This window comes from Scyliorhinus torazame, chromosome 3 (assembly GCF_047496885.1).
Source record: "Scyliorhinus torazame isolate Kashiwa2021f chromosome 3, sScyTor2.1, whole genome shotgun sequence".
NCBI lineage: Eukaryota > Metazoa > Chordata > Chondrichthyes > Carcharhiniformes > Scyliorhinidae > Scyliorhinus > Scyliorhinus torazame.
In genome coordinates, this window is record NC_092709.1 from 343,469,159 (window position 1) to 343,494,254 (window position 25,096).

Below are 25,096 nucleotides of genomic sequence, written 5' to 3' on the forward strand. Positions count from 1 at the left end.
AAGCCTACTTGTGACAATAAGCAAATTTCATTTCATTTCTTTGCAAGAGCAAGATGCGTTTTGGAGTGATGTACACGACTCGCCTTCGGGTCACATTCCGAGATCAGGACTATTGTTTTGACACGCCGAAGGAGGTGAAAGACTTGTGAAGAAGCATGGACTGGGGGAGAATTTGTTGGCTGCACCTGAATGTTGGTTTGTTTTGATGTGTTTAGCTATTTCTTTGCTCTTTTTTCTGGATCTGTAGTTCTTTTGTCGTCTTACTGTATTGGTGGAAATGTTTGGGGGAGAAGGATTGGTTGTGGGTAAATACGTTTCCTTCCTGAAATGTTTGATGTTGAAGTTGGGTTCTGGTAGGGGGTTTGTGTCTTTTGTTCGTTAAGGTAATGAGCCGAGGTTGGGCTTTCTTTGTTCGGAATTGGGGGGGGGGTGCGAAGGGGAGAGAGGCAGATTGCTGACGATGAGGTTTCTTGGTTTATGTGCTGGGCCGGTGGGGGGGGGGGGGGGGTGGGTTACAGTGGCCATTTTGGTGGGCCAGGAGCGGGTAGCAAAGTGGTTAGTACTGTTGCTTCACAGCTCCAGGGTGTCAGGTTCGATTCCCGGCTTGGGTCACTGTCCGTGCGGAATCTGCACATTCTCCCCGTGTCTGCGTGGGTTTCCTCCGGGTGCTCTGGTTTCCTCCCACAGTCCAAAGATGTGCAAGTTAGGTAGATTGGTCATGATAAATTGCCCATGGTGTCCAAAAATGGTTAGATGGGGTTACGGGGATAGGGTAGAGGCATGGGCTTAAGTAGGGTGCTCTTTCCAAGGGCCGGTGCAGACTCAATGGGTCAAATGGCCCCCTTCTGCACTGTAAATTCTAGGATAAGCTGGGTGCTGATCATAGTAGAGGGGGGCAAAGGCCTCCAATCAGGTTGGTTACATGGAACGTGAGGAGGCTAAATGGGCCAGTTGACAAGTCCCGATTCTTTACCCATCTAAAGATGTGGCAGATGTGGTTTTCTTGCAAGAGACACATTGAGAGTTTGGGACCAGACAAGACTGCGGAAAGGGTAGGTGGGGCAAGTATTCCACTCATGTTTTGATGCAAGGACGAGCAGACCAAGGTGCTGACCATTAGGAGGATGACTTTTTTGGTGGCTAATATAGACTGTACAAGTCTGAGCCTCCGGTGGAAGACTCGATTATGGTATAGTTTCTGGATGGGTTGGTCCTCTGGTGGTGGAAAGGGAAAGAGGGCAGGAGCGAGAGGCGCCACCGCTTGGGCGTGAGGAAATTATGAAATGTATTTGTTCAACGCAATCGCTGAACTCACCAGACCCAGACAGATTCCCTGTGGAGTTTTAGAAACAGTTTGCAACTATGTTGGGGCCGCACCTGTTGAAATGTTTAATAATTCTCAGTCCCGGGGGGTGCTACCGGCCACAATGGCGCAGGCATCAATCTCCTTAATCATGAAAAATGATAAAGATCCATGGAGTGTGGGCCATCTCTCTCTTTAATGCAGACTTAAAGCTGTTGGCTAAGGTGCTGGAAACCCATTTGGAGGCGTGCCTGCTGGGGGTAATGTTTGAGGATCAGACTGGTTTTGTTAAGGGCCGTCAGTTGGCCAACATGAGACTTCTGAATGTGATGCTGTCCCCTCCTCGGGAGTCGATCCAAAGGTCATCATCTCTACAAGGATTTGGTTGTTGTCAGCAATCCCGTAGGAGTGGTTGTTCGGAGGGGTGTTGGGGTGGTGGGTGGGTGGGGGGGGTGGTGTTCATGGTAAATACCGGATGGGGGAGGTGGGTTGTGGGGATAGTTTTATAAAAATTGTGCACATTTGTTTGACCATCTTCTATGTTATGATTGATAATTGTCTGAATAAAAATATTTCAAAACATTTTTTAAACGCTCATACACGTGAAAATCTCACCAGCGCATTCCTTGTTCAAATTTCATTTTCACCCAAGAGTTCACCTCTGCTTTACATGATTTTGACAGTCCCTTCACTTTAATTGGGACCAAATCAAGGTGTAATAATAATAATTGCTTATTGTCACAAGTAGGCTTCAATGAAGTTACTGTGAAAAGCCCCTAGTCGCCACATTCCGACGCCTGTTCGGGGAGGCCGTTACGGGAATTGAACCCGCGCTGCTGATCTTGTTCTGCATTACAAGCCAGCTGTTTAGCCCACTCTGCTAAACCAGCCCCTTAACCACACCTAAACCAGGTGTGCCACAGCTCTTGAGAATTTACTTTGACTCTCCTCAGTGCTCCTTCTATTCTCCGAGGTATGAGATTTCTAAGGACTCTTCCACCAGATTCCGGCCTGGCGACCCTCTAATTCTCTTCAATCGCATCATGATTGTGGACTCTCCAGCTAAAGCTGTGGGCTCCATTGCCTTCTGGCTTAGTTACGTCAGATATAATAATAATCTTTATTGTCACAAGTAGGCTTACGTTAACACTACAATGAAGTTACTGTGAAAAGCCCCTGGTCGCCACATTCTGGCGCCTGTTTGGGTACACAGAGGGAGAATTCAGAATGTCCAAATTACCTAACAGCATGTCTTTCGGGACTTGTGGGAGGAAACCGGAGCACCCGGAGGAAACCCACGCAGACACGGAGAGAACATGCAGACTCCACACGGAGAATCAAACCTGGGACCCTGGAGCTGTGAAGCAACAGTGCTACCCATTGTGCTATTGTGCTGCCCATAAGAACACACCTTTGGTTTCTGAAAGCCCTCTGCTCCTGGTCTACTGCTCCTGGCAGTTTCGCTCTCTGCTTATCTGAAATCTGTTTCCAAGCTCTGACTGCTTGCTTCTGTGGGGAGTCATTAGCTCAGTTGGCTCGACTGCTGGTTTGTGATGCAGAGCGACGCCAACAACAGGGCTTCAATTCCCGTATCAGCTGAGGTTACCATGAATGTTACCATTGCCGTCTCAACCTTGTCCCTCGCCTGAGGTATGGTGACCCTCACGTTAAATCACCCCCAGTCTGGTCTCTCTCAAAGAGGGAGCAGCATTTGGCCCTCTGGGACTATGGTTACTCTCATTTGACACAGTTGAACCCAAAACCGAAAAGAATGCCTCCCTGCAATCCATCCCTATGGAGCCTGAGATGTCCCAGATAGAAATTTGATCTGACTCCCAAATCTATCTCATGAACTGAAAAATATATGGATATTTGATGACCTTCTCTTGTTTATCAGTTGATTTCTAACCTTTCTTTCCTGAGGAAATAGCTTGCATAATTATATATTTTAATGGGGACAACTGCAATCTGATCAGACTCATTGGCTCCATTCTAAAACCAAGAGGACCACCTATTGATTATTGTTTCCCCACTTCCAATTCTGACCTTCGTAAACAAACATGGGCCATCCTTTGAATTGCAGTGACTTTTCCAGATGTGTTTTGCTTCTTAAACCAGGTTTGGGCAGCATGGTAGCATAATGATTTTCTTTTATGATGCCATTGCTTCACAGCTCCAGGGTCCCAGGTTCGATTCCCGGCTTGGGTCACTGTCTGTGTGGAGTCTGCACGTTCTCCCTATGTGTGCGTGGGTTTCCTCCGGGTGCTCCGGTTTCCTCCCACAGTCCAAAGATGTGCAGGTTAGGTGGATTAGCCATGCTAAATTACCCTAAGTGTCCAAAATTGCCCTTAGTGTTGGGTGGGGTTACTGGGTTATGGGGATAGGGTGGAGGTGTGGACCTTGGGTAGGGTGCTCTTTCCAAGAGCCGGTGCAGACTCGATGGGCCGAATGGCCTCCTTCTGCACTGTAAATTCTATGAAGGTGCGTCCTTTACTTCACATTTGAGAAAATTCAGTCACCAAACTAAAGGCCCTAAAATATATGAATATGACATTAGACATTTTTGAAGTAGTCCTTTTCTTTTGTCTTAACCCTATAATTCTTTCCTCTATTTCTCTTACCCAGAGTGATGTTGAATTCACTAACTTTGACATACACTTTTGCTCATTCCTTCCTCTATTTACTTATGAATTCTGCAGTCTCACTGTTGCTCTCGATCCACTGTTAGCAGCTTGTCGTACCAGTAATGTATTTTTAAAAATCTAAACATCCACAAGATTCTTGCTCCAGTGAAATCTGGCTTCTTGTTCTCCTGTTTATTTATTTCATTTCCCTACATTTTCTTTTATGATGTCATTGGTGCTTAATGACATTGCCGTTAACTTGGCCACTAACTGTTCTTCCTGTAACACTCTCCAATGGCACCTATTTCGGCATGTGTGAGGCCAGGTGAGTTTTTTGAATGTACACTGCATCGCAACCTGGCTCAACACTAAACTGAATGACAATCTTTGCAAATTCCAGCCATACCTCCTCATGTAGCCTAGTGGGATGGAGGCGAGGCAGGGGAAAATTAAGACTCATCTTCTCACCCCGATTGAGATCAGCTAATGGGTAATCCGTCTTGGATCTTAAGTAGGTAGCGTTGAGGTAAATGCTTTGGTCTTTAGCTGGTTAATTTGAACGAAGGAACTGTGTTCACAGAAATCTTGCTCAAAAACTGTTCTAAATATTTGCACATTTTTTCTCAAACCACATCACTGTCTGTGTAGATTGGGAAAGGCATGTGAACTGCTGGGGGTGTCTGGGGCCGGAACTGAATCCGTGCTGTGTCGTGCAGAGTGTTATGCAGCAGAAGGGCACAATGTGTAGGCGACTCCAATACTTGTTCTGTTTGCCAACATCTCATGGGAAAGTATGTAGTGAGGCCCTCTCTTGAGACACCCGAACTGGATCTGGGGGTTAGGGGTATGAGAGAAGGCTGATGCGCCTCCCTTGGCTTTGCATTCTTTTTCCCTTGAGCAGATAAAATGTTGTATTTTGTCGTATTCTGGCCAACAGTGGAAACATTATATTGAGGTAAAATCATAATAATGAAGCCTTTCTGCAAATACTATTTATTACTGCATTATAATAATATAATACACGTTATCCGACTGCAAAAACCAAAATGTTTTGCTGTTGCAGAGTTGAATTTGTGTACCTGAGGGAGCAGTAACCCATTCATATTAAGGAGCTTTGCTACTTAACTGTGCCTCCAATTGCCTCACCTCATCGGCTGACAGCGTTGTCTCCAGTTGGTTAACAGTGTCTTAACTAATCTCTGATACATTGCCTGAGCTCTTCAATTGGGTACAATGATTATCCAAGACCCGTGTTCTGTGGTGGGAACAAGTTTCCCATTCTTTTTGGGTCTAGCGAGTTACATATTGGCGAATATTGACATTTGGTCCGTGGTGTCTGTGTTGGCTCGTCACAGAGCAAAATTGATTCCTCTGTCCCTACACCAATATTTATGCCTAAACCATCATCCCTAAAAGAGATGATGTGGTCATTATTACATTGCTGTTAGTGGGAGATTTCTGCGTGCCAATTGGCTTCTGTTCCTACATTACAAAAGTGACTGCATTGGTTGTGAATTGTTTTGGAACATCTTGAGGTCATGAAAGTGTAAGTCTTGTCTTTAATTTCTCAGAGCACTCTATCTTTCTCTGATTGAAATATCCCTCAAGTTTTGCCTTAAAAGGCTTTGGTGGCCTCTGCCTCACATACTCCCTGTTCAAAGCAGTCCATGTGCCAACAGTTCTCTGCAAAAAGAACTTTCTCCTTGAAACCCTCTCCTCAGATTCTTAATGGCCCCAAGTCATTGAATTCTGAACTAAAGGAAAACAGCTTGTTTGTCAAACCATTTGTAACCCCCCCCCCCCAAATTATTGATGATCAAGGTAAAGAACTACAAATGAGCTAATTTCAGTTGGAGACTTAGTTTAGATTAATGGATTAGGAAAATGGTGGAGCAGCAGTGGGACATATTTAAATCTCAGAGATTTATACATGATTAAATTGTTCTAATTAGAATTTGGTAAAGTTCGAGGTTCCTTGAAAACATTGAGAGGTTAGAGCAGCAAAGAGGCATATTTATTGATTTTTAAAATATCGATGTTTAGGTGTAGTTGTCGCTGGCAAGGCTCACCCCTTGACGTTCAATGCAATTAGTTGGGTTTTTGGGACCGTTCGAGTTGACTCTATTGGTGTTGGACTCTAATCATATATAGGCCAGACTGGGTTAGGGAGTACGCTTCTTTCCCTAAATTGGTGAACCAGTTAGGTTTTTTTGACAATCCAGTGGCTTCATGGTTAGTTTTACTGATTCTAGCTCTTCGTATCGATGTTCTTTCAACTGATTTGAACATACCATCTGGGCTTGCACTTCAGTGCAAGAACATAAGAAATAGGAGCAGATATAAACCATTTGGCCCCTTGAATCTGCTCCACCATTCAGTGCAAGAATGGCACTGATTGGCAAAAATGTGGCAGATATAAGAGTATAATGTGGGGACGTACAAGGTTTGAGGGTAAGAATGGGAAAACAAAATTTTTTAAACAAGGTGCGGAACTTTTAAAGTCACCTCAACTTCAATTTTACTGAGAGATCAAATATCTGCCAATCTCAATCTTGAATGTACTCAGCGACGGAGCAACCCGAATCCTCTGCCTGAGAAAATTCCAAAGATTGCAATCTTCTGAGTGAAACAAATTCCCTTCATTTCAGTCCTAAATGATTCACCTTTATCCTGAGGCTGTTCCCCCATTTTTTGATTCGTCAGCTCGGGGAAACGACTCTCTCGGCCCTGTCAATACTGTTTAGATTCAACAGGACCAACTGTCATTCTTCGAAACTCCAGGCAGCATTGGCCCAGTTTATTCAGCATCTCATCATTTCGACAACTCCCATCCAGGGTACAATCGAGTAAACCTTCCCATACTACCTTCAAGGCAAGTATATTCCTCCTTGGACTAAAACTGCATGCAGTACCCCAGTGTGGTCTTGCCAAAGCCTTCTGGTTAGCTGAATTGGACATTCTGAATTCTCTCTGTGTACACGAACAGGTGCCGGAATGTGGCAACGAGGGGGTTTTCATAGTAACTTCATTGCAGTGTTAATGTAAGCCTACTTGTGACACTAATACAGATTATTATGTAACAAGACTTCCTCATTCTTCTACTCCAATCACCTTTTATGAAAGACCAACATGATTTGTGGTCTGAATTGCTTGTTGTACCTGCATTCCTTGTACAAATGCACCCAAGTTCCGCACCTTTTAAAAAAAATTCTGTTTTCACCACCAAAGTGAATAACCGTGTACGTCCCCACACTATACTCTGATATCTGCCACACTTTTGCCAATCACTGAACATGCCTATAATCTCTTTGCACCTCATTGCTCCATCCTCACAGCTTACATCCCGCCTAACTCTAATTTGAAAGGCGGGGTGGGGGAGGTTGCTGAATTGTTGTAGGCACCAACCTTCAAATCAGATTCATAACTGAGGCCCTACCTGTCTCTGCAGTAGATGCTGAAGATCTTTTCAAACAACAGCTGGGCATTCTCTTGATACCATGCCCAACATTCCTCCTCACCCAGCACCACAGATTAATTGGCCGTTCCTCTTTTATTGTTGGATATAGAGTTTTGCTGCACACACACAAGTACTGTTGTGTTCGCTGCCACAGCAGTCCTCAAGTTCCGAGTAACTAATGAAGTGCTTTGAAACTCCTGATCTGGTCTCGGAAGCTCGGCGTCACTCCACACATTGTACTGCCCTCCCGCTGTCCTCATGATATTGAATTATTCTCTGAGTATACTAACCTGAGCAATTAATAATAATAATCTTTATTATTGTCACAAGTAGGCTTACATTAATTAACTCTGCAGTGAAGTTACTGTGAAAATCCACTAGTCGCCATATTCCGGTGCCTGTTCGGGTACACTGAGGGAGAAGTCAGAACGTCCAATTCACCCATCAAGCACGTCTTTTGGGACTTTGTGGGAGGAAACAGGAGCACCCGGAGGAAACCCACGCAGACACGGGGAGAACGTGCAGACTCTGCACAGACAGTGACCCAAACCGGGAATCGAACCTGGGACCCTGGCGCTGTGGAGCAACAGTGCAAGTACACTGACAAACCATTAGACTGCCACATTGGGTTCTCCTGAATTGCACAGTTTTAGGAACAGTTATGGAAATTGCTGAAACCTTTTTCCCTAAAGAAAAAAGTTACATAAGTTACTCGTAAATAAATTGAAACATTGCCAAGGCCACAGTTATGAGCCGAGTCTCCAGGCAGCTTTAACTATCCAATCCTAAATTGTTACAGCACCGCAGTAACCTATGTTTTTATTTGAAGAGGAAAAGAAAAATGATTTATACAGCTCCTGGAAAAATAAGTGGGTCTTGGTGCTCAGAAATACAAACTAGAAGCATTTCTATGTTTCCGCAGTCCCAATAATGGTTTTCACTGTACTTGGAGTATATACAATAAACCTGTTCACGCAAGTTCTGGGTCATGGTTAGGTCGACCAGAGTTACTATCGGCAAACCTAGAATCTGAAAGTATTGGTTTCCTTGATCAGAGCTATTTTCAGCCACTGTATCTATACTGGCACTTACAATGCACTGCTGACGGAGAGATGCACTGTTGGAGATGCTGTCTTTTAGTTAAATTGAAAATCCATCCTTGCATCCCTCTTGGATTCAAAAGATACCACTGCACTATTTTAATAAGAGCTGGGGAGTAACTGCTGTGTCCAGGCCAATACTTATCCTTCAATTAACAGTACTGAAATAGATCATCTGGTTGTTCTCTCATTTCTGTTTGTGGGAGCTTGCTGAGTGCAAAATAGTTGCCTTATTTCCAACATTGCAACAGTTGACTATGGTTCAAAAGCAGTTTACTGGCTGTAACGCTTCGGAATGTTCTGAGATCATGAAATTAATTGCCAGACTTTCATAGGAGTCAATTCCTGGACCTTATGGTGTCCGTGGTTCAGTTAGTCGAGGGCAGTATCTGCCCAGTAGTTCAACCAAAAGGAACACAGTACAATGGAGCAGTTAAGTCTTTAATTGTGGCATCTGTATTTCTGTATTCATTGATGGTGTCTGGTGCCAAGCATTACTGCAGGCTCATACTGAAATGAAGCTCAACTACACAGGTATTTCTTTGGTGAATACCTCGGATTCATGCAAACTAATCCGTAAACCACTTGGAATTTTGCAGACCTGTCCTCATTTTGATTTGTGCTGTGTCGCCATCTTCCTTCGCCAACATTTTCCGCTCGCTGGGCCTCAGATGTCAGCTCAGTGAGTGAAGGGAAACTGAAGAGATACGGGAGCTGGTTGTTTGGAGCTGCGGGTGTACTACTTGCTTGTAGTATAACCGCTGACACAAGCCGGTTGGCCAGAATGGATTGTTTCCATGTTGTTACATTTACGTATTACAATTGGAGGGCCCCTAAAACATTTGGGCAGCCGGTAGCACAGTGGTTAGCATTGTGGCTTCACAGCGCCAGGGTCCCAGGTTCGATTCCCCGCTGGGTCACTGTCTATGCGGAGTCTGCACGTTCTCCCCGTGTCTGCGTGCGCTTCCTCCAGGTGCTCCGGTTTCCTCCCACAGTCCAAAGATGTGCAGGTTAGGTGGATTGGACATGCTAAATTGCCCTTAGTGTCCAAAAAGGTTGGGAGGGGTTATTGGGTTATGGGGGTAGGGTGGAAGTGGGGGCTTAAAGTGGGTCGGTGCAGACTCGATAGGCCAAATTTCCTCCTTCTGCACTGTATGTTCTAAAACAAGTCTGGGAAGCCTTCCCCTTGGAGGATGAGCTCGAGTGGTGGTTATAGTGAGCTTTAAAATGGAGTTGATGCTGAAGATCAGCCATGATCACATTGAATGGCAGAACTGGACGATCTGTTCCTGCTCCTATTTCTTATGTTCCAATGTCTCTTTTTCTTTGAGACCGTGACCTGCTTTATATTTTTCAGAATATTCTTTTTTTAGTTCAAGCGAAACTCAAAACGAGACAGGATGCAGCCATCTCCTTTGCAGCATCCCATTTCGCTGAGCATCTGCTGCCCAGTATTTACCCCCCGCTAAATCTGTTGCTGTTTGTGCGAGCTCGGAGGTCAATGGCCCGATGTTAATAAGAGCCTTAATCAATAAAGTACTTAACACTGGAGATTATGGGGGGGGATACTGCAAGAGAGGATTTAACTCAGATTAATTTCCAATATTGACCTAAAGGACCAACAGTCAGGACCTTGTAAATGCGCTGAAAGGCTTTCGTTACTTGATAGATATAATTTGAGATAAGGAGCTTTGGATAAAAAGGTGGGAGGGGTCTGCTGTGTTAACAGATGGAGGGATAATAATGTTTCATAGCAGTAATTGCATCGCTGACGTCTTCAAATGAGAGAGGAAACAGACTGTAATGATATTAAAGCTTGGGCTTTGTTGGAGCTGATTGTGGACGTGTGGAGAGGAGGGGGCTTTGCTGAAGCTTGGATTAGCAGTAATGAGTATAATCCTTCGTATTGATGCTTAAACTCATCATATCATGAAGGCTGACATGCTTTTAAGTATCTCCAAGTGATTTACCAGCCATAGAATATAATTTGATGCGAACATTTGTTTTCCCCTAATCTCTGTTTGGATATATAATGCTGTTATGCAAAGAAAATATTTGTTTTTTTTGTTTTGCTTTGGCTGCAAGACTAAATTTCTGTGACCGATTAAATTTTAAATTTGTTTTCTTTTGTCGGAAAATAAGTTTCAGTTGGGGAAAATTGGAAGCAGGGCTCTAGATTGTAAACAAATTATTTCATGGCCCTTCCCCATTATCTTCCCCGCAACAACAAGGCAATAAAATAAATAACCTTCGCTTCCGAAAGATTCTGAAGGGGCTTGATAGGGTAGATGCTGAGAGACTGTCTCTGCTGGTCGGGGAATCGAAAACATGGGGGTACATTCTCCAGGCTAAGGTGTTGATCATTCAGTGCTGAGATAAGGATAAATTACTGAAAGTTTTGTGGAATTCCCTACTCCAGAAGGTTGTGGACGCTCCATCATTGTACTCCTTTAAGGCTGGGATAGATAGATTTTTGGTCTCGTAAGGACTTGAGGGATATGGGGAGCTAATGGGGAAAAATGGTTTTGAAGCCCGAGATCTGCCATACTTGTATTGAATGATGAGCAGGCTCGATGGGCCATATGATTTACTCCTGCTTCTGTTGTTATGAACATTTGGGGGTAATAAAGGATCCAGTGGTAGTACAAGATTTGTGTTTCGCCTGCCTTCTTGCCGGCTCTGTATTGGAGGGGATACTTTTAATACAATGTCTGCAGTTCATGCTACCGACACTCGGGTAGTTGTGTCATACCGCTCCAGACCTTATCGCTATGACACAACTCACCGGAGTGTCGGTAGCATGAACTGCAGACATTGTGTTAAAAGTATCCCCTCCAATACAGATCTGGCAAGAAGGCAGGCGAAACACAAATCTTGTACCACCACTGGATCCTTTATTGCCCCCAAAAGTTCATACATATCGAGAAAACGACACTCAAGAGGGGAGGACCTGTATTAATAAGATTAAGCCCCACTCATTGACTATTTAAATATTTGAAAACCTAAATTGTCACCTGAGACATTATAAAACATCAAGGTCAATCTAGAATGTTAGAATATAAATACACAAAACCACAAATAGCATAAAACTATATATTCTCCATATTACTATATATTCAAAGAAATAACTAAACCTATTAACAAGTTCTGCCCCCCCTTCCCCAACAAGGTGGATACAGTAGTACAGGTCACCTTTTACAAAGTCAGTGCCCAATAATGTATGCTAGAACATTTAACGCAACAAGATGTTTATATTTTACGTTTGTGTGTGAGAGAAATATTTTGTGACGGGGCTCTCTGTCGCAAACGGTCATAGACTGATTTGAAAAACGAGGCGAATAATTTTAAAATCGAGCCATTAAAATTGTGTCGGCGAACAACGTGGACGTGACTTTGAAAGCGATTCACTATTTTAAGTGCTTTGTTTCAACGTTATTGTCCGGCACAAAGCAGTCTTAAGTATTTGCTTAATTTCTTTCTTAAATGTGGATATTTTCTATCATTGGTACATTCTTTTTTTACCAACTGACCAGTCATTTCTGGAACTACACAAGATGTGTTTCCCTGCAAGCATGTTCTTTTCTCAGGTGCTACTGGTCCTTTGCCACCATTTGACGTAAAACAGGGGCACCTCTTGGCCCTCTTGTGACCAACAGCATCCACAGCAAATTTGCGGGATGTTCACCTTGTGGCTCTTTGATCTTACTGTATATATTTGGCTGTTCCATTTACTGTAAAACAATAACTGCACTTCTGGAGATGAAAAAAATAGTTGTCCGTAAAAGTGACCCAGGAAGCTTCTGTTAAAAATCCAGCTGCTTCATGAATGTTCTTTGGGGAAGGAAAGCTGCTGCCTTTACTTGGTCTGGCCTATATGTATGACTCCTGTGCCATAACACTGTGGTTGACTCTTAACTGGTATCAAACACAGACACAAGTTCAGTACCGCCACCTCTAGGGAACTAGGGCAGGGCAATATAAGTCTGGAGCTGCAGTGGAGTGCAAGTTTTTTGGGATTTAGGTGAGAAAATTGGCAGGACAAAGTGGGATTGAAAAAAATCTTACTGACCAATGTTCCTCTTTGTTTGACTTCCAATTCTCTCTTCCCTCTCCCTATCCCAGCCTCTTTCTTTCACTTGTGCGCTCTTTCTGACATACTTTTCCCCCTTTCCATTAGACACTATCCTGCATTGAAGACTATGGAGCACATGGAACACACATTCTTGCCACGAGTGAATCCTTATCGTTTCTGCACAATAATGGTGGAAGATATCCCCAGATTGCGAGAGGAGATAAAGGAAGTCTCCATGTCTGATCTGAAGGACTTCCTGGAGAGCATCCGCAAGCATTCGGACAAAATCGGAGAGACTGCCATGAAACAGGTGAATCTGCCACATCACACAGGCACCACCATGCATTTGTGACAGGAGATGAAGGGATGCGATTAGTTGTTTGGAATCTGGCGTACGTCCTTCAGACTGACAACATAATTTAAAAGGGTTCAGTTCTGAGGGCAGGTTGCAGAGACTTGGCTTGTATTCCGTTGAGTTTAGATTTTTGAAGGACATTCTAATTGAGCTGTTTAAAATCATGAAGGGATTGGCTGGAGAATATACAGGAAAGCTAACTCCTCTATTAGGGAAATTTAGAACAGGCAATTCAAAATTAGAAATAGGCCATTCAGAAGTGAAACCAAGAATCACTTTTTTAATGACGTTTGGTGGAAATTTGGAACATTCCCCCCAAAGGCTGTGGAGGATGGCAGAGGACAATTTGGGCTTTTGAGGTTGGGATCATCGACTTTTGTTAAGTTGAGGCTATTAAGAGATATGGTTTGAAGGTGTTCGGATGGAATTGAGGCTAGATCAACCATGATTTAACTGAATGGTAGAACAGGCTCGAAGGAACTGAATTACATCCTCTTTCTGTGTCTGCACTGAAACCAAAGGGGCAAGTTTCCTCTGGTATGGTACCAGAATTATTTTATTATTTGTTGGTCATTTAACCTGCAAGCTTGTCACATTATTAGATTTGGGCCTACGAAGGGTGAAGCAGAAGAATGAGTGAGACTTATTGGTATGAAAATGTCCAGTTTAATAGGAAGAATAGAAAAGCAGAATATGATTTAAATGGAGACTGCATAACTCTGTGGAACTGAGGGATCTGAGTGCGCCCCAGTACATGAATCACAAAACGTTCGTATGCAGGTACAGCTGGTGATTAGGAAGGCAAATGAAATGTTGTCATTTATTGCAAAGGGAATGTATTATAAAAGTAGGGAAGTGTTGCTACATCTGTACAGGGCCTGAGTAAGATATCTAGAATACTCTGCACAGTTTCAGTCTCCTTATTTAAGAAAATATAAAATTGCATTAGAAGCAGTTCAGTTGACTAATTCCTGGGACTGAGGGAGGATGGTTATTTTTAAAATGTATTCACTGGAGTTCAGAAGAATGAGAGATCTTTTATTCTTCATGGGAGCAGGCAGTGCTGGCAAGGCCAGCATTTGCTGCCCATCCCTAATTGTCCCTTGAATTGAGTGCCTCACTTTCAGAGGGCATTTAAGAGTCAACCACATGGCTGTGGAGTCAGATTTAAACTAGACCAAGCAAGGATGGCAGACTTCCTTCCCTAAAGGACACCAGAAGGGTATTTTACTAGAATCAACACTGGTTTCATGTTGTTAAGAACCCGCTGATATCAAATACAAGAGTATCCCAAAACCCAGAAGGTTAACTTGGAACACCAGTTCTTAGTGGTGTATATTTCAAGTTTTGGATTTTAAACTGCAGTTTTTATTTCACAATACCTTGTTTTTGGGAGACTGCATTCTGCAGCTGGATGTGGCTTTGATGGTGGATGCTTCTACTGTGTCCCTGTTCCAGTTATCGTGCTATGGATCTATCATTCTTTCCGCTTGATGTTGACCTGGCTTTGTTTTTACATTTGTTTATGGGATGTGGTCGTCGATGGGTATGCCAGCATTTATTGCCCATCCCTGAGGGCATAAGAGTCAACCACATTGTAGGCCAGACCAGGTAAGGATGGCAGATTTCCTTCCCTAAAGGACATGAGAACCAGATGGGTGTTTGCGACAATTGACAACGGTTTCATGGTCATCATTAGACTTTCAATTCCAGATGTTTATTGAATTCAGATTTCTCCATCTGCCCTGGCGTGATTTGAACCCGGGTCCCCAGAGCATGACTCTGGGTCTCTGGATTAGTAGTCCAGTGACAATACCACAATGCCAGTACCAATTCCCTTATTTTCACTTTAAGTTACCTCTTCTGCATCCCATTGTTTCCCCCTAGCCACAGAGGTAAATACTTTCTTTTCTCACTGGTATGTTAATTCACATATCAAAACATCCCATCAGACTTTATCAATTCCCCCTTTTTATTTTATTTTATCCCAATTTCACTTTTTAATCTTAATTTTCCATAATTCCGACCACTGGTCATCATTAGATATTTAATTCCAGATCACAGCACAGTGGTTAGCACTGCTGCCTCAGCACCAGGGATCAAATCCGACCTTGGATGACTGTGTGGAGTTTGCACGTTCTCCCCGTGTCTGCGTGGGTTTCCTCCGGGTTCTCCGGTTTCCTTCTACAGTCCAAAGATGTGCAGGTTAGGTGGATTAGCCATGCTAACTTGTCCTTAGTGTCCAATGGTTAGGTGGGTTACGGGGATAGGGTGGGGAAGTGGACCTAGGTAGGCTGCTCTTTCAGAGACACGGTGCAGAATCCAAATGGCCTCGTTCTGCATTGTAGAGATTCTGTGATTCTTCTACACCACAATGCCACTAATACAGAAAAGTTCCCAAAGGGACTTGACGGGGTGGATGCTGGGAGGATGTTTCCACTTATGGGGGAGACAAGAACCAGGGTACATGGTTTAAAAATAAAATGAATCCCAGCTTGGATGGAAAGGAAGAGAATTTCTTTTATCTGAGTAGGTTGTTAGACTGGAATTCTTTTCTCAAAAGCAATGGAGGCTGGGTCATTGAATATATTCAAGGCTGAATTAGATCAATTCTTGGTTGACAACAGAGTCAGGTGTTATACAGGACAGACAGGAAGTGGAGTTGAGGCCACATTCAAATCAGCCATAATCTTCCCAAATGGCAGAACAGGCTTGAGGGGCCAAATGGCCTCCGTCTCCTAATTTGTATGTGTGTGTGTTCATTTACTGTAGTGTAGCAGCTGCTACGCATAAACCTCTGGGGAGCTGAGAAACCTCAGTCCCAATCACCTGAAATCCTCAGAGGAACGGAGGATTACGGCTCTTACCACAAACATGCAGACCCCAAATAATAATAATATATGTGTATTGATGGGAACAGAGGAGCCCCCTTTCTCAAATCCATGATTTGTTTAGTACACTGAGGCCTTCACCTGCTCCTCCGGCTCCAAGCAGCTCGTGTTTTAAAAACGGGGATGATTTAATAACTGAATTTCTTGGCAGCCTGTGTGAACTCTTGCTGAAAGCAGGGTGGTTTTTATTGGGGAAGTCACCCGTTAGCTATGAGCCAGTATGGTGCTTGTTGAACTTAAGAGTTCTAAAGCACTGGGAAATATGGAGTCTAGTATTGTGTCACCCTTGTCTCTTAATCAGAGGGTCATAGGTCCAAGTCCCATTTCTGAGATCAGAGTATGTAATCCAGGCTGACAAAGCAGTGCAGTAGAAGTTTTAGCCCTGTCAGGTGACGTTCTTCGGATAAGGTGTTACACAGTTGCCCTGTGTTCTCTCTCAGATGGAAATAGAAGAAACTCTAATTTTGACGAAGAGCAGGAGAGGATCCCTCAGTGTCCCATAAAAGATTTACCCCTCAACTTGTGTCTTTAACATTGATCATTTGCTTGTAAGAGTTTAAATTGCCTCTTGCATTTCCTGTGTTAGAACAGTGACTACATAGCATTGTGTTGACTGTTAAGTTGTCTGAGAGATCCTAAAGTTGTGTAGCAGCTTTAGAAATGCAGATCTTTTCTTTCCTGCCTTTTTCTCTCTGGAATATATGGTACAGTGGTTAAGCGCTGACTTCAACTCGAATGTAACCCAGACTGATGGAGATCAAAGCCTTCTCAATCTGCTGGCTGTCAGGTTCGAATATAACATAAATTTGGCGCAGTTTAATCCACCTCAGTGGGTTGAACCTGGGAATACTTTGATTTCCCCTATCAGCTGTCATGTAGCATTTCATAAAATGGAAGTAAGTCACATTTTGTAAAATCTGTGGCTCTGTTCTGTGGTCAGAGCTGAGACACCTTGTGTTTGAGCTGTTAGGCTACACCTGACCCCTGCAACTAACCTGAGGGGGCCTGACGGTGACACGGGGTCGTTGAAGTTTTCCATTCCACTGATCTGACGCAAGACTTACTGGGTGAGATCTAACCACAAAAAAAACCCAGAGTTCATTATGGGCTAGATTAGAGGGGTGTTCCTGGCACGTGTCGAGGCAGGAACGACCCCGCTATCTGACGGCACTTTTTTGGGGGGCCTCAGCGGGCAACGCCCCACTAAAGCCACACTCTAGTCGCATTTCCTGCACTGTGGCACCCCTGGGCTGGATCTCCAGCATGGGCAAAAGGTCACCGGGCATCTTGGTAGTGCAAGCCTGGCACCCTGGAAGTGCCGCTGGGGCACCCAGGAAGTGCTGCTGGGGCATCCTAGCAGTGCCACTGGGGCACCCTGACAGTGCCAGATTGGCACCTGGGTTGTACTGCCAAGTTGCTACCCTGCCCTGATACCAACCAGCCGGGGGCCTCTGATCTTGTGTTAGTGGCTATAAACAAGGTTTTGCAGATGTGAGAAATAACTTGTGCTACATTACAGGGAATAACAAGCTGATCTTATCACTAAGATCACTAAGTTAATGGTGGGTATGTGAAATATCGTAATATGACTGCTTCCACTGCAGTGATAATCAACAGCGCATTTGTCGAATCGGACAGCACAGAGGAAACCGTTCCGCATATCAAGGAAAGTCAGAGACGGCAGAAAAGAAAACGCATACAATTTGGTGAGGATTAGTGGGAAGCCTTTAAAAACAAGCAGCGGACAAGTAAAAAAGCAATACCGGGGGAGAAGATGAAATTTGAGTATAAGCTAGCTAGTAATATAAAACAAGATTGCAAGAGTTTTTTTTGATATGTAAAAGGTAAGAGAAAGGCAAGAATGGACATTGGATCACTGGAAAATGAGGCTGGAGAAGTAGTAATAGGGAACAAAGAAATGGCAGAGGAATTGTATAGGAATTTTGCATCAGCCTTCATGGTGAAAGGCACCAGTGGGATACCAGAACTAGAGAGTCGGGGCAGAGGTGAGTGTAGTGGCCATCACTAAGGAGACTGTTCTGGAAGCTGAAAGGTCTGAAGGTAGATAAATTACCCGGACTGGATGGACTATACCCCAGGGTTCTGAAGGAGATAGCTGAGGAATTTGTGGAGGCATTGGTGGTGAGCTTTCAGGAATCACTGGAGGCAGGGAGGGTCCCATAGGACTAATGTAGCTAATGTAACATCCCTGTTTAAGAAGGGAGGGAGGCAGAAGACAGGAAATTATAGGTCGGTTAGCCTGACTTTGGTGTTGGTAAGATTTTGCAGACCATTATTAAGGATGAAATTGCGGAGTACTTGGAAGTGCATGGAAAATAGGGCTCAGTCAGAATGGCTTCGTCAAGGGAAGGTCATGTCTGACAAATCTGTTAGAGTTCTTTGAGGAGGTAACAAGGAAGTTAGGCAAAGGAGAGCCAGTGGACATGATCCATTTGGATTTCCAGAAGGCCTTTGACAAGGTGCCATTTAGAAGGCTGCTAAATAAGATAGCCCATGGTGTTAGGGGCAAGGTACTGGCATGGATAAAGGATTGGCTGACTGGCAGAGGCAGAGAGTGGGGATAAAGGAGTTTTTTCAGGAGGGCAGCCGGTGACTGGTGGTGTTCCGCAGGGGTCAGTGTTGGGACTACAACTATTCATGATATACATTAGCGATCTGGAAGACGGGCCTGAGGGCATTGTTGCTAATTTTGCAGACTATACAAAGATATGTAGAGGGACAGGTAGTTAACACAGGAAGTGGGGAGGCTGCAGAAGGACTTGGACAGGCTAGGAGAGTGGGCAAAGACGTGGCGGATGGAATACAATGTGGAAAAGTGTGGCGTTATCCACTTTGATAGGAAGAATAGAGACATAGACTATTTTCTTAATGGGGAAATGCGAAGAACAGAGGGACTTGGGAAGTCGTAGTTCAGAATTCTCTTAAGGTTAACATGCAGGTTCGGTAAACAGTTAGGAAGGCAAATGCAGCATTCATGTTGAGAGGGCTAGAATACAAGAGCAGGAATATACTGCTGAGGATGTATAAGGCTCTAGTCAGGTCACATTTGGAGCAGTTTTGGGTGTCGCATCTCAGGACGGATGGTTCAGAAGAATGATCCTGGGATTGAAGGGCTTGTCATATAAGGAGCTGTTGAGGACTCTGAGCCTGTGCTCAATGGAATTTAGAAGGATGATGGGGGATCTCATTGAAACTTCCAGAATACCGAGAGGCCTAGATAAAGTGGACGTGTAGAGGATGTTTCCACGAGTAGGAGAAACTAGAACCCGAGGGCACAGCCTCAGACTGAAGGAACGATCCTTTAAAACAGAGATGTGCAGGAATTTCTTCAGCCAGTGAGTGGTGCATCTGTGGAACTCTTTGCCGCAGAAGGCTGTGGGAAGCCAAATCACCGAGTGTCTTGGATAAATGGATAGGTTCTTAATTAATAAGGGGGTCAGGGGTTATGGGGAGAAGGCAGGAGAATGGGGATGAGAAACATACCAGCCATGATTGAATGGCGGAGCAGACTCAATGAGCTGGATTGCCTAATCCTGCTCCTATGTCTTATGGTCTATTGTGTCCATGCCAACACTTCAAAATCGCTATCCACTTCGTCCTGTTCCATTGCTTTTCTCCCACTTCAATCCCCTCCCATCCCATCCAACAATTTTGCCTTTTAAAATTTTCGTCCAATTTCCTTTTGAAAGTTACTGCTGAATCTGCTTCCAGCACTCTTTCAGACTACATTTCCGATCATAACCGTTTGCTCGTTTTAAAAAGAATTCTCCTCTCGTCTGGGAAACACGATACTTGTTGTTACTTCTTTTTCCAAAAAGGTCTTTCAGTGTGCCGTTACTTTATTCTGGATGCAGCAGATGGACGTTAACAAGTTTGCAGGTTTAACGGAAGATGAGACCAAGAACAAGTGCTTTTGGGTCTGAAAAAGAGTAGAGGAGAGGAATCATACATGGGCTCTGGAGGGAACACCTTAACAAGCCAAATTTTTTTTTTTCCTCACTCCAGAACCTTTGGCCCTGGGTCGCAAATCACTATTGATTCACAGAGTCCAGATGACCAGAATGATATTCGGAACATTTCTTAACTGGAAGTGGGCTTCACAGCTCCAGGGTCCCAGGTTCGATTCCGGCTTGGATCACTGTCTGTGCGGAGTCTGCACATCCTCCCCATGTGTGCGTGGGTTTCCTCCGGGTGCTCCGGTTTCCTCCCACAGTCCAAAGATGTGCGGGTTAGGTGGATTGGCCATGCTAAATTGCCCATAAGTGTCCAAAATTGCCCTTAGTGTTGGGTGGGGTTACTGGGTTATGGAGATAGGGTGGAGGTGTTGACCTTGGGTAGGGTGCTTTTTCCAAGAGCCGGTGCAGACTCGATGGGCCGAATGGCCTCCTTCTGAACTGTAAATTCTATTCTATTCTATCCATGACGTTCATGCTCTTTAACTCCACACAACACCTCTTTAGCTACTCCCTGAATTTACTGACTATTTAGTCCCACAATGCAGTCAGTTCTCTGTAATTGCTACTTTTGATATAAAGTGGCTAAATATAAACTCTTTAACTTTCATCCTCCGAGATTGAAGTTGTGTGCTCCCTTCCCTCCACCTGCCTTCATCTTTTGTTGAATTTAAGATTGTGATATCCTGGCTTGATTTATACAAAATTTAAAAGCAATTACTAGGAGAGCCAGTGTTGAGGTTGAGGTTGTGACGCTGGACCAGGAAACAAGAGGTGATGAGTTCAAATTCAATCAGGGATTTAAACTGAATATATCTGAGAATTGATGGTAAAACCCTAGTTGTCCACTCCTTATCCTTCAGGGAAGAGACCTCTCACCCGTAGCTGTTCCAACTGATATGTTTGACCTTCGTCTGACTCTTATAATGATAATCTTTATTGTCACAAGTAGGCTCACATTAACACTGCAATGAAGTTACTGTGAAAAGCTCCTAGTCGCCACATTCCGGGTACAGGGAGGAGAATTCAGAATGTCCAATTCATCTAACAAGCACGTCTTTCATGACTAGTGCGAGGAAACCGGAGCACCCGGAGGAAACCCACGCAGACACCCGGAGAACATGCAGCACCCAGACCGGGAATCGAACCTGGGACCCTGGCGCTGTTAAGCCACCGTGATAACCACTGTGCTACCATGCCACCCACCCTCTAAAATGGCAGCATGTGATATTGTAGCCACCTGGGTTGGCCACTTCCCGACTTAAAATGGAGAACCGCAAAGACTAAAGGGAAATTCAGCCAACACAGGCAAAGACTAGCAAGTGCAGAAATCATGTGTATTGGAACTTGCAAAAAACAGACAGCGCTGAAACCAGCAGCCATCTGCATAGTAATGAGCGATTCCCAGGCACAATTCAGGTGAATAAGGCCAAGCCAGACTCCTCTGCGCCAGCAGGAGCCAAGACAAAGGAAGGCCAACGGACATTTAGGGACCGCCCAACAATCAGGGAACAACTCCAGTATTGGAGAAATCGATCAAAGTGATTGGAACGCAGTCCAATCATTTGGAACCAGGTACAGAGCCGCCCCGAAGGGCGGGAAGCCCCTGGGGACTATAAAGTAAAGACCCCAAGTTCAAATCGTCCTTTTTGACAGGGTCACTCAGCAACGCGAACCAACCCCTAAGAGTGAACTGCCCAAGCGGCCACATCAACCAAGTAAGTCTCAAGTCAACGCTCACTACGAGATAGGCGCTCCTAGCTACAAGTCCATACCAGCTTTTGAATCCTGCAGACTCAGGACCTGAATGTGAAAGGCCATTTGTTTCCCTGACCTGGTGGGCCAATTCCGAAGCTAAGTATCGGCCTTTTAGTGATAGAAATAGTCTAGAAAGTAGAGTTATCTGCATAAGTAGTGACTTACTGTATATAATAAATGTGTTTTGATTTGAATCTTACTAATTAGTGTGTTGAGTACTTGAACTTGAACCTCGTGGCAGTATCATAAAGATACCTGGCGACTCTAGAGCAAAGGTTAAACAAACAGAGCAAATTACGAATTGAGAGCCAACCAAAAGTTAGCAATAATACACAATAAATGCACCCTTGCCAGTGCTGCTGTGCTGCAAGAGAAATATTTGAATAAAGAATGGGTTGGATGAAGTGCGCGCAAGCAGAGTTGTTTTCAACTTTGAAAAAGCTGCAATTATCTTCCTTCTCATTGCACTTTTCAAGTCGTTCGCTGATGGCAGAGTGCCGAAACCACCAGTGGGAAGTTAATATTCCAGAAATAGACAAACTCTCAAAAGAAAATTCCCAAGTTAGCTTCAAAACCATACACACGTCTGAAGTGTTTATACTGCCGGAAAATAGTTAACTGTTTTTGCAAAAAAGAAAGAATGTCTTTTAATTGAAGAGGGAGCCTGGCCCTTGGAACTCCTTTTCGAGGAGGGTAACGTGACCGTAGAGACCCATTTACAATGATCAAACTACAATACAGAATATTTTGTTTAAATAACTGGAGATCAAACTGGGAGAATTACTGATTCTCACCAGACTGAATCCAAGCTCTGCTGGCCCTTCATAGCTCAGCATTCAAGAAAATAATCATTCTTCAGGAGTGGGTGATCATTCCAATGGAGATTCTGAAATATATAAATATTTATATGAGTCTTGCCAATTAATTATGTTCCAACTTAATTTATTCCCTCTTTAACATATATAGGCAGCACAGTGGTTAGCACTGCTGACTCACGGCTCTGGGGAGCCAGGTTCGATTCGGGTGATTGTGCGGAGTCTGCACTTTCTGTGTCTGTGTGGGTTTCCTCCGGGTGCTCCGGTTTCCTCCCACGGTCCAGGGATGTGCAGATTGGGTGGATTGGCCATGCTAAGTTGCCCCTTAGTGTCCAAAAGGTTAGGTTGGGTTATGGGGATAGAGTGGAGGCATGGGCTGAAGTTGTGTGCTCTTTCCAAGGGCCGGTGCAGACTCGATGGGCCGAATGGCCTCCTTCTGCACTGTAAATGCGATGATTCTTCATGAGGTAACAACCTGACAAAGATCCTTGTTGTGATTTTAAAATCCCTCCGGGGATTTTATCATCCCTATCTCCATCCATTTGCCCCTCCATACACACACTTTATTCACCCGAGGTCCAGAGTTTCACCCTGTTTCCTACTCCACATAATTTCAATTGACCTGCCCTGGTACTTTCTCCCCGAAGATGTAAAGAAACAACATGCATTTATATCGCGCCTTTCAGAACCTCCGAACATCACAGCTGAGGTGAAGTCACTGGAAGTAGGAAATGCGGCAAACAAATTACACACGGTAAGCTTTCATAAACAGCAATAAGGTATATGACCAGGTAACGGATTGATGGATACATGTTGACTAGGACACCGTTGAGAACTGCCAGATTCTTCAAAATACTGCAGCAGGTTCTTTCCTGTGTCCACCTGAGGGGGGCAGGCAGCTAGGGCTGAGTTTGGTGTTTCACACTGGAGATGGCATCTCCGACAGTGCAGCGGCCCCCTTTACTTCAAAACCCGCTCATTGTTGACTGTACGGATTTTGTGATGCCAAGAAGCTCTTCCAAGGCAGTATATGAAAGCAAATATTTTCCTCATCATTAAAATCGTACGTGTCCCACTTGAGTAATGTTGCATCCATTCTGTGCTGCTCTCTCTCTCTCGCTACCTTACATAATATCCATGAATAGGAATTGAAATTGCACAAAAAAAAACTCTTGCATTCTATTTTGAGTGACTAATGTTTTTGAATAAAGAGGAATTAAATTTTAAAAGCCACAAGGTTATCATAAACCTACATAAAACGCTATTTCATCCCCACTCTGAGAATTGTGTCCAATTTTGGGCACCGTGATTTAAGAAGGATGTGAAGGTTTTGGCGAAGATACAGGAAGAGATTTACTGGCTTGGTTCCAGGCAAGGGGATTACGGTTACATGAATAGACTGGATAAGCTGAGATTCCTTTCCTGAGAGCAGAGAAGGCTAAGGAGATTTTATGGAGGTCTTCAAAATAATGAAGGATTTAGGTGAAGTAAATAAAGAGAAGCCGTTTCCAGTGGCTGAAAGACTGATGACTAAGAGGGCACAGATTTCAAATTATTGACAACGAAAGGAGGCGAAATAAGGAAAAACCTTTTAAAAGGTTCGGATTTGTAGTACACTGCCTGGTAGAGTGATGGATACAGATTCAGTCAGTGCCTTTAGAAGGGAATTGTATAAATGTTTGCTGGAGAAAGAAATTGCAGCGAAAAGGGGAGACAGTGGTGAAGTGGGACTAACAGGATTGTCCTTTGGCATGAAGCAGATGATCCTGGTGCACTGCTCATGTGTTGTATTAATCTGTGATACTTTCATTCTGGTTTCCACAGCATTTGTCGCAGATAATTCCACATACTGGACATCTTTTGCGGAGTCATTTTCCTAACGGAACGGTGGCACAGTGGTTAGCACTGCTGCCTTATAGTGCCAGGGACCCGGGCTAGATTCCGGTGTGGTCTCCCAGTTTTTGCGTGGGTTTCCTCCGGGTGCTCTGGTTTCCGCCCACAGTCCAAAGATGTTCAGGTTAGGTGGATTGGCCATTCTAAATTTCCCTTACTGTCCAAAGATGTGTAGATAAGATGGATTGGCTATGATCAATGCACAAGGTTGCGAGGATGGGGCGGAGGAGTGTGCTGAGGTAGAGTGCTCTTTCGGAGGGTCAGTGAAGACTTGATGGGCCAAATTGCTGCCTACTGCACTGTAGGGATTCTGTGGCTTCTAACCTGAAACATGCTGAGGTGAAACGGATACTTCCACTGACTTGGGTACATCTCTGTGGCTCGTCTTGGTCTGGCGCTAGTTATGGTGGTAGGTTGGGGGTTGGGAATACTAGCTTTTAGAATGTAATTTACTGAGAAACGTATTCTGTCCACAACCGTTAGTTGGTTTATCTGATGGTGGATAATATGGGACTGCCACATGTGGAGAGGAGATCCTTGGGAAACCTATTGCTCGAAGGCTGCTGTTTGGTAATGTGAAAAATTTGATTGTGGCTCAGTGGGTAGCACTCCCTTGCCTCCGTTAGAAGGTTAAGGGTTCAAATTCTACCCCAGATTTGAGCACATAATCCAGGTTGATATTCCAGTGCAGTACTTGGGGAGTGTTACGCTATCGAGACGTGCCATCTTTTGTGTGGGTGCTAAATTGACACCTGTTGGTCCTTTTAGATGGATGCAGAAGACCCCATGGCTGGGCAGTTCTCCCCGTGACCAAGCCAACATTTATCCCTCAAATCAATGCAGAAATGAGTTAC

The 25,096-nt window shown here is 44.2% G+C and overlaps 1 protein-coding gene across 3 annotated transcripts in view; it reads left to right on the forward strand.

Moving 5' to 3' along the window:
* exoc6b (exocyst complex component 6B) overlaps window positions 1-25,096 on the forward strand; it is an 800,313-nt gene that overhangs the window by 164,125 nt on the left and 611,092 nt on the right. For all 3 annotated transcript variants that reach the window (XM_072497736.1, XM_072497737.1, XM_072497738.1), the window contains exon 6: window positions 12,662-12,866. In XM_072497736.1, the coding sequence (XP_072353837.1) occupies window positions 12,662-12,866 (205 nt within the window). The remainder of the gene's footprint in view (window positions 1-12,661; window positions 12,867-25,096) is intronic.